The sequence below is a fragment of the Pseudonaja textilis genome, chromosome Z, assembly GCF_049901715.1.
Source record: "Pseudonaja textilis isolate UNSWEBS1 chromosome Z, rPseTex1.2, whole genome shotgun sequence".
Taxonomy (NCBI): Eukaryota; Metazoa; Chordata; class Lepidosauria; order Squamata; family Elapidae; genus Pseudonaja; species Pseudonaja textilis.
In genome coordinates this window covers 82,691,636-82,705,359 of record NC_142008.1, presented here as the reverse complement: position 1 = coordinate 82,705,359, position 13,724 = coordinate 82,691,636, and the positions used below count along the sequence as shown (strand labels likewise).

The following is a 13,724-nucleotide window of genomic DNA, read 5'->3' as shown; positions in this document are numbered from 1 at the left end:
CCTGAATAACTGGACATAATTGTTAATTGAATCAGCCTCATTCTAAGCTCCATTAAGTTGTTTTGAGAATTCTAAACACTTGTTTTTCAGTATATTCCACTCTAATAACAGCCTGCAAATTTTACAACTTCTTTAGAATAACATATTGGGAAAAGTATGAATAATATTTTTGAATACTAAAAAAAAAATTCTTAGAAAAATAATGAAACAAATCAAAGTACATTTGCCCATTATGTATGTTTGTAACTTTGTGAGGTATTGCTTACATTATTTGGTTTATTTTTTTCCTAACAGCTGAAAGCTTTCGCAGACAACAGAGATGATATGGCATTGGGTCATGTGATTGTGTTGTTACAGCATGAATGGCCAAGAGGTGAAAACTTATTCTTGAAAGCAGTTAACAAAATCTGCCAGCAAGCAAACTTCCAATATGAAAATTTTTTCAACTATATTACAAGTATCCTTTGTCTTCAGTGGATCAGTATTGAAGATAAGCAGTTTCTTCAAGGAGACCATATTTTCAAAATTTAATAATGGGAGTTACTGTTAAGAAATGTAAAATCTAATGGAATATTATACTTAATAGTTGAAACAAAAGTAAAAAGCAAATAAAAGAAGACAACAATGGAATTTTGAGTGTGCTATAGGAAACATGGTTCAAAAATGTTGCTAAGATTACAGAACATACTGAATGAGTAGTAGACTGGTTAATGTAGTTTGGTTTGACTTAACATTGTATAAACCAAATCATCATGGTCTGTAAACCACAACTTAGGGTTTCTGAATTAAGTGTGAACCTGGCCAGTTTTGTTTACTTAGGAAGCAGGATTAAAATAAACCATTATGAATGATGCTTGAATCTTTTTGTTATTTTATAAAGAACAAGCATATACTTTAAAATATGGTTTGCTTTATCTGATACTAAGAATCTTTGTACAAGAGTCCCATGTATAATCATTTATGTTCCTAAGTACATCCTTTGGAACTCAATGATGTTTATTTCTAGATAAACATATGAAGGATAGTTGCATTAGCCTGTTGCAAGGATAAAACTCTGACCAAATTACAGCTAAATAGTTAAATTAGGATATTACAGTAAACTAATAGATACGTCATATCTTGTTTGCAAAAAAATAAAGATACAAATGTTAAAAAGACACCAGCAATGAGGAATAAAAATAGAACAGAGTAGAAGAATCAGATAATGGAAGATAGTATTTTCTCTGTTTTCAAAGATACTTTCTTTTGGACCTGAACATTTGTTTTAGATATTGATATGCTGGAAGAATTTGCCTATTTAAGGACACAAGAAGGAGGAAAAATTCATTTGGAATTATTACCAAATCAGGGAATGTTAATAAAGTAAGAAAATATTTTTCCCAATTTTAAAAGTTTAACTGATGCCATACTTTATTTGTTAAGCCTAAACTGATACTAAAACATATTTTAACATATTTATAAAACATATTTATTAAATATTCAAATAAATGTTAGGCTTGTTTCTGAGTATATCTTAGATATTCAGAGGGGTGCTATATGGAAAAAAAAATTTTTTTTAGTTGTGTAAGGTCTTTAGCCATAGTAAAAATGATATGGCATTAAATACAGTATCTCACTTCAGCTGTAAAAATAGCTAATCTATTTTATGTAATATTGTAATTTTGACAAAGGGATAGCCTTGATATATTGGATTAAAGTGATGAAGAAAATTTATAAAGAAATAATTAAAAATGATAGAAATATAGGATTCTCAGATGAAAGTTCTAACATATGAATTCGTAATTGGATCAATAGCACATTATAAATATTTCAGGATAATATGTTTTTCCAATTTTGTTTCCTTAACTGTAAAATTAAAACACACAAAGAGAATATTATTTTGACAATTCAGAGATATACAGGTTTGACAAATCTGTTTTATATGAACTGAGATATTTTGGAATAATGAGACAGTGATAAATGTTTTGGCTTCTAAGCAGTTTCTCTTGATAAATCTCTCTTTGCTATGCTCTTGTTTGTATTCCATTGAGCTGCAATTTAATTCATGATGTTGGTTATTATTTTTAAAGACTTGCATAGTACAGGGCCTGGATACCTGACAGACTGCTTGTTTCCAATGCCTGCTCAGTATATTCACTTCAGGTCTTCTCCTCTAAACATTGCCATCTTGTGGGACCTAGGAAGCATGTCTTCTCTGATGCAGCTCCCACATTTTGGAACAGCTTTCCCCCACCACAAGGATGGTGCCCTCTCTTCTAGGGTTTCAGAGAACTTTGAAAACCTGCTTTGGTCTCAGATCTGAGGTAGATGTTTATTATTCATCCAATGATTCCTCTTTTGTCTTGTTGATCTTGCTTTTTATTAGATTATTTTCATCTGGCTCTCAGATTTAACGTTTTAATTGTTTTAGTTTTTTTCTAGTTTTATACATTGAATCTACTGGAGTTTGTGCGCCCATTAAATTTAAATAAAATAAACTGTTGAATGTTTATGGTAGCAGAGATTCAGCCAGACTCCGACTTTAGTTTCAAAGTGTGATCAAAATATTTTCCCTCCACAAAAAGATGTTGACTCAAATAACGAGGTTAAATGAACTGAAAAATTCATACAGGACTCCAGCTTTAATGGAGGTTAACATCTCACAAGTACATTTGTTATTAGTTTGTTTCTGGGTTTAATTGAAGGTACTGGTAATGACCTATTAAGTCCTACATGACATAGGGCTGGATTATTTATAGGATTGCCTCTCATCCATCATATCTACCCATGAGGTCTGGTGGGAAAAAGAGGTTGAAGGTTGTTGCCCATAAAGGAATGTTATATGATGTGACTCAGGAGGAGAACCTTTTCTACCTTGATACCTGCCAATTGGAATATTATTCTTTCTTAAGTTGAATTGGTCCTGATTTTGTTGGCCTTCTAGAAGAGTGAAGGAAAGTCTTTGCCATCTGGTCTGGGGAGCCAGTAACTTACAAATGGAGCCTACAAAATAACTGTATTGTTATGGAAATCAAATGCTCTTTCCCACAAATTACTGAGGAAGGGATGCCTTATATTTTTTATTCTTAACTTTTTAAAATATTGTAATGACTTTGGTTTTGCTTTGGTTATTTTGTCATATCGTATTGTACTATTGTATTGTATTGCATTTTGTCAGTTTTAGGCCCAGTACTATACAAGATCTTCATAAACAATCTGGATGAGAGAATAGAAGGGGAATTAATCAAGTTTCAGATGACACTAAACTGGTAGGAATACCAACACCCCAGAAGATAGGCTCGTGAATCAAAAGATTTTGACAGACTTGAACACTGACGCCTATCTAAAAAAGTGAAATTCAACGTAGATAAAAGTAAAATTTTATACTTAGGCAAGAAAACCTAAACTGTACAGGAGTGACTAGGTTAAACTTGGCTCAATGCCAGTAACTGAGAGGTTTCCAGGGAATCCAAGTGGACAGTTGCTTAAATATAAACAAACCATGTATAGCAGCAGCCAAAAAAAAGACAATGCAATCCTAGGTGTCATTATTAATATAATTATATAGAATTATATTATATATAATCAAAGGATGTAATCAAAGTCATGTGACATATTAGTACTACTTTACAAAACCTTGAAAGGACTAGGGATGATATACAGGATTTTTTAAAATACAAAATAATAGCGTTGAAAGGGACCTTGGAGTCTTCTAATACAGCCCCCTGCTTGAATCAATCAATCAATCATTTCAGACAAGTGGCTGTCCAATCTCTTCTTAAAAGCCTCCAGTGAGGGAGCACCCACAACTTTTTAAGGCAAGCTGCTTTAATAGTTAATTGTTCTCACTGTTAGGAAATTTCTCCTTAGTTTTAGGTTGCTTTTCTCCTTCATTAATTTCCATCCATTGTTTCTTATCTTGACCTTTGGTGCTTTGGAAAATAGCCCCCCCCCTTTTTGGGGTGGTGGTGGCAGCCCCTCAAATATTGGAATACTGCTATCATATCATATCTAGTCCTTCTTTTATCTAAACTAGCCATAATCAGTACCTGCAACTGTTCTTCATGTGCTTTAGTCTCTTGGCCCCTAATCATCTTTGTCGTTCTTCTCTGTATTGTTTCTAAAGTCTCAACATTTTTTTTACAATGTGGTGACCAAAACTGGGTGCAGTATTCCAGAGATGATCTTACTAAGATTTTATAAAGCAGTACTAATACTTTCATGAAATGTGAAATATCTGTCAGGGTAATAATGATTTAATAGCTGAACAGCTGCTGTAATGTTGTAATACTGTAAAACTGTAATAATGATACAGTGGTAGCAATGAGACAACAGAGTTATTTGACTGCTGCTGTTTTAAGAGCCTGTAATATAAGAAAGGCCCTGTGAGGACGTATCTCACTCTCCCTCTCTCTCCGTATGTACTTCTGTGCTGTAATTTGCTGATTGCTGTTTGTTCGAGGCCTGTCTCAAAGTACTTGTATATCTGTTTTTGTAGGGAAAAAACTACTATATGTAAATACAAACCTGTGTACTATAATTGCTCCTGGATTGTCTCACCTAGTCACACTGCATACTCTGACAGGTTATGAGCCTAGATCAGAGAGAAGGCCGGAATGATTAGAGAAACCAAAGAGAAGAGAAACCCAATGAGAACTAGCAACTGAGCTAGAAGGGCTATGCATTGTGGTTTGTTAGTGGTTGGAGTTTGTAACGGAAACATGCAATGACTTCTGTCAGCATAATGAGAGGAGATTTCTCTCCTGAAGTTTAAAAAGAAAGAAGGAGTTGTGGGCAATAGTTACTACTTCACCAGCAGTCCTGGATGATGGGGATCAGAGAAGAAATGAAAAGGCATTAGCCAGCACAATTCTGGCTTTAGAGGACAGTCAGCTGATACATGTGAGGGGTCTCCAGTTTGCGAAAGAGTCCTGGGAAGCTTTGCATAATGTGCATGTTAAAGAGACTGCAGGAAGTAAACTGTTGCTGAGAAAGAGATTGTATAAAACACAACTGAAGCTGGGGGTGGGTGGGGGGAGAGCATGTCCACATATCTGCAGGCTATGAGTAAAACACTCCTGGAGTTAGAGGAGAAAGGAATAATGCTTACTGAGGCACACAAGGTATATGTGGTGCTCAGTTTGTTGGCCACTCCATGGGATGTTCTTGTAATTAGCTTAGAGTTCATGCAAGAAACCATGACATATTTGACTGGCCGATTGTTGGAAGCAGAACAGAAACAGCTGGAGAGGCTACCAGGAAAGGGAGGAGATAATGCTCAGCACAAGCCAACATCTGCAATATTCCAGGATGCCAGCAGAGCAGCTGAGACTGTTTACACAGTGAAGCGGTGCTACACATATCGTTCAACAGAGCATCTCCAGAGATGCTGCTCTGAGCGGAGAAACAGAATACTGTAGGTGTAGGAATACTCAACACATGAAGAGTTGTTCTTCATCGTCATTTTCCCTGGCAGCAACAGTGTTTGAAAACACCAGGAATACTTGGGTGTTGGACAGTGGGGCGAGTCAGCATATTGCTAATAACCCACAAACATTTTCTGGCTTGAGACCAGCTAAGCAGACATTTGTTAGTTTGGCCAATGGCCAATAAACTGCTGTTAAAGGGGTAAGTAATGTCTATGTACCTGAGATAGGAGAAACATTAGACAATGTCCTATATGTACCTGACCTAGTTTTTCCAGGTTAGACAGTCAAGGGTATAAAATACTGTTTGCAGGAGGACAGTACTCCATCAGGAAAGGTGGAAGAATTCATGCATGAAGAGTTAAGAAAGATGTTCTGTACATTCTAGGAAGACAGGAGCATAGTTGTGCATGAACACTTACACATGACAACTCTGTACATTTGTTGCACAGGAGATTGGGGTATGCAAGTTTGAAAGTATTGCAGAAGTTACCAGACATAGTTGAGGGACTTAAACTAAAGCAATTCAAGATGTACTTAGATTGTGCTGTTTGTAAGGAGTCAAAATTCAGGGTGTATCCCGTGAATAAGAAGAACTTAAGGCAAACAGAGTATTGCAGTTAGTGCACACTGTCTTGATTGGCCATTCTAGGACATTCTGAGTTGTCTCTAAACTACTCCTGTGTTTATCTTGCTCTATGCTTATGATCACTGTCATGTTGGAAAATGGATCTTTGACTCAATCTGAGGTCCAGAGCACTGTGTAACAGGTTTTCATGTAACAGGATATCCCTGTACTTTGCTCCATTCAGCTTTCCCTCAACCCTGACCAGTCTCCTAATCCCTGCTACTGAAAAATAGCCCTCACCACCACTGGCATCATGATGCTGCCACCACCATGCTTCACTGTTGGGATGATATTTGGTAGATGATGAGTAGTGCCTGGTTTTCTCCAGACATAATGTTTAGAATTGAGGCCAAACAGTTCAATCTTACTTTCATTAGAAGAGAGAATCTTGTTCCTCACAGTTTGAACCCTCATAGCGCAAGGACATGTTCATAGATTATTTTTTGTAATTAACTAAAGTTTATTGTAGTCATAAACTACAAGCAAAGGAAAGTACAAAAAAGACATTCAGGTTGCAAAAAGAAAACTGAAGAGGCAATTAAGCATTAGGCTTGCTTACATTATTAATTTATCTGACATATTATGCAAAATGAGAAATCACAAGGAAAATAATGATGATATTCTGGTTTAACTTACTGACACTTACTCTTATTTTTATGGATATGAGAGATCCTGATACTTCTGAAACTCTTATCTGTTAACTTGGATTCATGCTGCCATTCATATCCATATCCACTAAGGCCCCAAGTTCAAATATTGAGTTCTATCAGCTATTACCAAAAGGTTTTTTTTTAAAAAAAAAAGATATTTCAGACCATTTTTAATCTTTTATGCACATTAGATTCTGAGTTATTCCAAATAGTAACCCCCCCAAAATAAACTTCCTTATAACGTGTTTTTATTGCATCCATCATGTTTATTAGAACATTGGTTCTCTATATTTGGGTGAACATTATCAAACAACCTGGATTTCACCATGATTATAAAAAAACCCTATTTTATCCAAAAACATTTACAGTCATTTTTAATTTGTTATTTGAGGTAAATTTTAGAGGTTTCAGGGGTTTAATCTTATGCCCAGTTTACCTATGACTTAACACATGCTACTGGTTGAGAAGATAATAGCAGCCAAACGTTCTGCCTGTAGGGAAAAAGTTTTGTATTTTGCACAATTACAAGGTAATCCCTAGTACCATTCTGTTCCCAGGGATAGGGGAGTTAATTTCACAAAACTTTTTCTGAAACATTTTCTTACTAAAAATACATTCTTAAGACACCAAGTCTTTGTTTTATTTTTCCCAGTTAAATTAGTATTTTTCAAAGTCAGTGAATTTTAATTATCAGATTGGCAGCTGTGTTGCATTATTATGAAATACAAATAAAACTGACTCCATCCTGCCTAATAGTGTCTAATCTTTCTATTATGACTACTAATGTCCACCCCATAGAACTATGAAACAATGATATATTCTTCCATTATATAGTAATTGTATGGAATTCAAGTCATAATGTTTCCTTGGATAGCAGAATCTTCCAGCCGCTTCTGAGAAGCAAAGCATAGCTGTCCTATCATATATAAGGGGAACCCAACAACTTTATCCTCTTCCTTTTTGCTTCACTGAAAATATTAAAATGACTCTTTTTGGTGAACAGACAGGAAATTTGCCCTGAAGTAGTGACAAAGAGTTAGTTGCAATAGCAGTCTTTCCTCAATTACAGTTCTGTGTGCCTTTTTTAGTTCATTTATCTATTTAGCATTATTTACACCTGTCGAGGGCTTGATTTTTAATTGAAAGTTCTGTTTCAGACATTTAGTTTGAATGTTCAAATGTTCAAATAAATGTTCATTTAGTTTGAATTTAGTTCAGCTTTATCCTGCCACAACTTTATTATGAATGTAGTGAAATTTCTCTCCAAAGGAGAATTTGCTGATCATAAAATAATTCCTATTTCCAATTTCGTTGAAATTGTTAGTAAATATGTTAGAGAACCAGGTTGTTGTAGTGGTTGAAGCACCAGTCTAGAAATGGGGAGACTTTAGAGTTCATCCTGCCATAGCTACAAAGCCAGATGTCACTTTTTCTCAGCCTTAAGAGGGAGGAAATAGCAAACCACTTCTGAAAAACATTTCCAAGAAAACTGCAGTGACTTGTCCAGGCAGTGTCTGAGAATCGGATCAGATTGAATGGGAAAAAAACTGAAGGTATTATGGTGATAGTACTCCCTTGCTAGCCGTTCCTGCATTTGTGCTATGATGTAGTTAATATGGTATTTTGTATTAATCATTTTTATAGGAATTAACAGATTATGTCATGTTTGCATTGAATTAGAAAATTTGAAAACTTAACCAACTTAAATTTGATTTTTTATTATTTTTAAAAAAGCCGACTGGTTTGTATATCAGCATATTAAGATGTTTCATTTTCTAGGTTGGCAGTGAAAATTAGATTCAATTGAATTCTGTTATAAGCTTTTGAACTTGTATAACTTCCAACAGGCTTCTCAAATGCTAATATAAAAGAGATACAATTTTTGTTTTCTTATTTTTTTTAATAATATATGAAACAAATCTGTTAGCTGCCGTTTGGCTAATGGGGGCAGGGCATATCATATCTAAAGCATCAATATCTATGAAATTATTGCAGCTTTTCATTATACAACAGCAATTAAGAAAAATTCTGGAAAAATAATAAAATGCTGGAGAAGGCAAAAATTACAGTATGTATTTCCTGTAATACATATGAATAATAACAAACTTCAAGTGACATTAACTTGCAGCTATTACTAAAAAATAATGTATTTCATGTCTTAATATACTGCTAAATTTCTGTTTGAAAGCATATGTAGTATAAGTCAGTTCTGGAATGTGTATTCAGGGTCAAGCTCTGGTGGTGAACTGATTAGAATGCAGTATTGCAGGCTAACTGCCCACAGCCTGGAGTTCAATCCTGAAGGCGCTCAAGGTTGACTCAGTCTTCTATCCTTCTAACGTCGTTAAAATGAGGACTCAAATTATTAGGGGCAATATGCTGAAATTGCAAACTGTCCAGAGACTGCTGTAAGGCATTACATGGCAGTATGTAAATCTTAAGTACTATTGCTGTTGAAGTGTTATGTTTTCTTTTCTCTTTCAAAATATCTTGGTTTTTGCTGTTGATCTATTTTCTTTTGAAATTTGCTTTCACACAATTACTAAAAAAATATTGGGGAAAGAATTATAGAAGCTGCAGTTTCCCTAGGTGTGCCCTGGGGCAAGAAAACGTATAGCATACTTGATGCAAAGTAGCCCTTTCTATTTTGTAAAAGAAAGAGGTGGATTGATCTGTTACATTGGTAGCCTAGTCTAACAGTAATATTCTTCCATTTGAAAGAGATAGAGAATTGGGGCATGTGTGTTTCAAGGGATATATTTTATTCTCTTCAACATAGTGAACATTTGCCGGGCTTTTTCAACTGAAATTTTACACGTCATCCAAGGATTGCTTACCACATTTTGTCTTTCTTAGTAAAGGCATTATTTATGCCAACAGGATTTAAATCCTCAGCTAACTTCTTGAATTCTTTTTGGAATGCCTAGGCTTGTGAAGCTTTTTTCTGTTTCATCAGCTCTAATTAAAAAAAAAAAAATCAATTGGATGCCTGTACCAGGATTTAGACTTTTGATTTGTAAACCTCCTGTTAATGTATATGTTACTGGAGAATTGATTTTGTAGCACAGGGGGAAGTTGGTGTGTGTTTGAATGCGCTGTTTGCTGTTTTTTAAAGGACTTCTAGCCCTCCGCTGGGGTTACTGCAGCAGGAATTCATACCTGTACTACAGCCCAGCATGCAGACTGCTGACAGGTACAAAGCAGGAGGACATCCCTGCTCATAGTGTGCTGTCTTTTCGTCAATATGTTGTACTGGTCATGGTTATCAGACCTTTGTTAATTCCATGCTTTTGTTCTTCATTTGTGCCTACATCATTTGGCAAATTGTTTTTATTATTGTTAACATTTGTTATTTTTCCATAAGTTACTGGCCCATGTATGTTAAACTTTAAGTGGATCTCTATTTAATAAAATAATGTTTTATTTTTTTCTGGACAAACTAGATCATCCTTTTTTAATGTAACTAAAAATTGAATCTAATTTGTTAAGACTGGCAAGGATTTTCATAGCATTGTTCATATTCTTTCCTTTCAGTGCATTACTTGTTCCTATTTTCTTTGCCTCTTCAGAAGAAAATTTGACTATTAGCAGTGGAAGAAAATTAATCTATGCAGTTTTGTTAGTAATCTGGTTTGCGGTTTCAGCAAGTTGTTTCTCCAACAAGAAATTAGCCTTCTGTTAAAACACTATATGGGCAAGATAGAGGCAATGAAAAAGCATATAAATGATGTGAAGTCTTGTTTAAAATCAACCAAATACAGCTTTATTGAATATGCAGTTTCAGAAATAAAATGTATTTTTTTTTCATAGAATTGAGGTCAAATTGTGCATTTTTATTTTATTGACAATTAGCCTCAGCTAATTCATATTGTATAAGAGGGTTTTTTAGATAAAATAGACAATCGTTGTAAAACAATTTTGGAAAATTAAAAACTTGCAATTCATTTCTACCCTTGCCTTCCTCTTTTTTTGCCCACTTTTATTTTGAATTCTCCACCAATAGTTAAGAGATTGTATAACACAGAAATGCACTGTAGTAGTCCATGGTGGATATGCAGCAGTTTCTGATCTCTCAATAGTTTATGTAATGATAGCCCAATCCTTTAAGAAAATTGGGTGTGTGTTTGCAACATGGTTAAATCTTACCCTTGCAAATTGCTTGAGAATTCATAGGTAATAGCTGAGTGCAAAATCATTGCAATAGGAGGAAAAAACTAAAATGTTTAGAATGCCCATTATAAAATGGCATAATCTCATGACTCATTTCCGTAGCTCTTGGTGCTACAGTAGTGGTTATAGTGGAAATTTATAATTATATTGGTAATCCTTGAACTTACAACCAATCATTTAATGGCAGTTCAGAGTTACGATGATGCTGAAAAAAGTGAGTTATGACTTGTCCTTGAAGTTACATTTGTACTAACTGCGTGGTCATATGATTGCAGTTTAGATGCGTGGTAACCAGCTCATTTACAACAGTTGCAGTACTCTAATCATATGGTCACGAGTTGTGGCCTTCCCAATTAGCTTTCAACAAGCAAAATCAATAACCAGATTTGGTTAATAACCATGTTAAAAATGGTCCTGGAATGACTTAATAACAGCATCACTTAGCAACCAAATTCTGGTCCCAATTGTGGTCATAAGTTGAGGTCTACTTGTAATTGAACAATAAATGGTACTGTTGATTCTTCTCGTTAGGCCATAAATTATTTAATTTCTTGTGGAGAGAGTTATGCAGTGTGTTTGGGAAAGGATTAGTGATATCCTCTCTAGAACTTTACAGTTATATTACTACATATATATTGATCTGTTTTTATTCTATTTTGGTAATTTATGCTAAAAATGAAACACAGTATTAGTTCCATTACTCTTTTAACTTGCAGTCATAAAAATATTCTTGTGACCAAATTTAAATTTGAATACAATTGCCTTTACCATGGATACTTAAATACACTCCATTAAGGAGATCCAGACATTTCTGAACTTAAGATTCTAGGATGTGTTTCCATACCTTTAAAATCATTTGGAGATTTTACATAAAATCTTATGATACATGTATGATACTTATCACAGAACATTCTCAGTCTGTAAATATTTTAAAATGTTAACTAGAATGTTCTGCAACAAATACCATGCAGTTTTAACTTCACAAGATATAGCTCCATGGTCAATAATTTTTTTTGTGCTATTATAATTGCAGACATCACACAATCACCAGAGGAATCACCAAAGGCGTGAAGGAAGATTTCCGTCTGGCAATGGAGCGTCAAGTATCACGCTGTGGGGAAAACTTGATGATGGTATTGCATCGATTCTGTGTCAATGAGAAGATTTTGCTTCTTCAGACATTGAGCTGAGTAGACAGCATTTGAGCTCCTTCTTTGGAGCTGAAAAGCAAATAAGGAGGAAAATCATTATCATTCCATTGGGGCTAGCCAGTTATCCTTAGCTGCTGAAGCAAAGTTCTGGAAAAGTATAGCCAAACTTCATGACTGATTTTGGCATTCTAAATAAAAGTTTTCAAAGTTAAAATCGTGTTTTCATTAAAAAAATCTAGTTCAGACCCAAGATTGGATTTAAAATTGTGAGTATTAAAAGCAATAGAAATCCATAATTCCATTAGTCATATTGCAATAATTCATAAGTCATGTAAAGCAGATACAGATATTCATCATGATGTTTTGCCGGATATCATTGTGGTTGAGTGTTTTTCCTGATATCATCAAGCAGGCAAGTCAGAGATAGATACAAGTCATTTGTAAGCAGACTTGGCTATTGCTTAAGAGCATCCTTGCTTTACAAAACAAATAGCATAGCTGAACTGAAGCGATGAAGGACACTGAAGAGTACTGTTGTTCATTCCATTCTACAATCCTGAATGGTTTTTGTAAGGAATTGTGGCACAATCAAATGAACAGTCTTCCTGAACCTGCATAGTCCCAAATACCACCGTATGATCTATGTTATTTTTATGAGACAAATTTCTGAATAGTTGTGTACCCAAAAGTCTTTAGAAAATACCATTATTGGAAAGCATTCAGTATGTTTATTTAGAAATGAATAATGTAGAAAATACCATTTGAATAAAGTCTTGTTTTACTAAATAGAAGACCAACAAACCTTAAATATACAGATTTCAGTTCAAAATAATCTGGAATGTAAACCAAATACAGAACCCTTCGGGAAAAAGTGACATTATGATGGGGGGAATACAATATTCTCATAGTCCATATTTTTTTATTTGTACTAAGTTGAATTATATCTTCCAAAATATCCTTTTCCGGTAGAGTATATATGATATGATAACCCATAAAGATGTAGCAATTAGATCCTGAGTCAAATGTTCGCTGTGCGATTGTGTATCATGCAGTTTCCATTTAAAAGGAAAATAGTCTTCAAATATTTCATGTCCTATATAAACAAGAATGGAGTTCATACCTGTAAAAAAATCAAAAATACCATCAGAAAAGTAGTAATGCATTGCAGTGTGTGTGTGATTGTTAGTTAAATTTGTATGCCACCCATCTTGCTTCGAAGCAGCTCTGGGCAGCTTATAACATTAAAAGCAATGACCATGAAAGATCAGTTATTTCTTTTTTTTTTTAAATAAAGTTTTATTTGGGTTTTCACACACAAAATACAAGTAAAACATCTTTTTTGAAAATAGCATGGTCCCGGGTTGAACTTCTTTATACAGACACAAAACTCAATTTCATGCTCCTTTTTGTATTCTATTCCGTATCTTATACTATTTTACATTTTCTATATAGTTTTTCCCCTCTTTTAATTTTCTCAATTTTATTTTGATTATCTCATCTCATTTATATTTAAATCATATTTATACTTTTGTCTGTTCTGTTTCAATTTCATATTACCTTTTCTCATTAAACAAATTTTCTTCTGTAGTTACTAATTGGAGTACAACACCTTTATATCTTTTAATTACATCCATTGAACTCTTACTTAAACTTCAATATATACCTTAAGTTTATGACCTTCAATATAATACATAATATATAACTTCCAATTGAATTCTGC

The 13,724-nt window shown here is 34.2% G+C and overlaps 2 protein-coding genes across 6 annotated transcripts in view; one reads left to right on the top strand and one right to left on the bottom strand.

Moving 5' to 3' along the window:
• The window catches only part of INTS10 (integrator complex subunit 10), a 43,948-nt gene extending 30,680 nt beyond the window's left edge, over nucleotides 1-13,268 (top strand). For 2 of the 4 annotated variants that reach the window (XM_026717366.2, XM_087916188.1), the window contains exons 15-18: nucleotides 295-457; nucleotides 1,269-1,362; nucleotides 9,799-9,876; nucleotides 11,887-13,268. In XM_026717366.2, coding sequence (XP_026573151.1) covers nucleotides 295-457; nucleotides 1,269-1,362; nucleotides 9,799-9,876; nucleotides 11,887-12,043 — 492 coding nt within the window. In that variant the 3' untranslated portion in view covers nucleotides 12,044-13,268. The remainder of the gene's footprint in view (nucleotides 1-294; nucleotides 458-1,268; nucleotides 1,363-9,798; nucleotides 9,877-11,886) is intronic. The other 2 variants (XM_026717365.2, XM_087916189.1) reach the window with 1 other exon arrangement.
• HGSNAT (heparan-alpha-glucosaminide N-acetyltransferase) overlaps nucleotides 12,765-13,724 on the bottom strand; it is a 39,502-nt gene continuing 38,542 nt past the window's right edge. For both annotated transcript variants that reach the window (XM_026717367.2, XM_087916190.1), the window contains one exon: nucleotides 12,765-13,124. In XM_026717367.2, coding sequence (XP_026573152.2) covers nucleotides 12,943-13,124 — 182 coding nt within the window. In that variant the 3' untranslated portion in view covers nucleotides 12,765-12,942. The remainder of the gene's footprint in view (nucleotides 13,125-13,724) is intronic.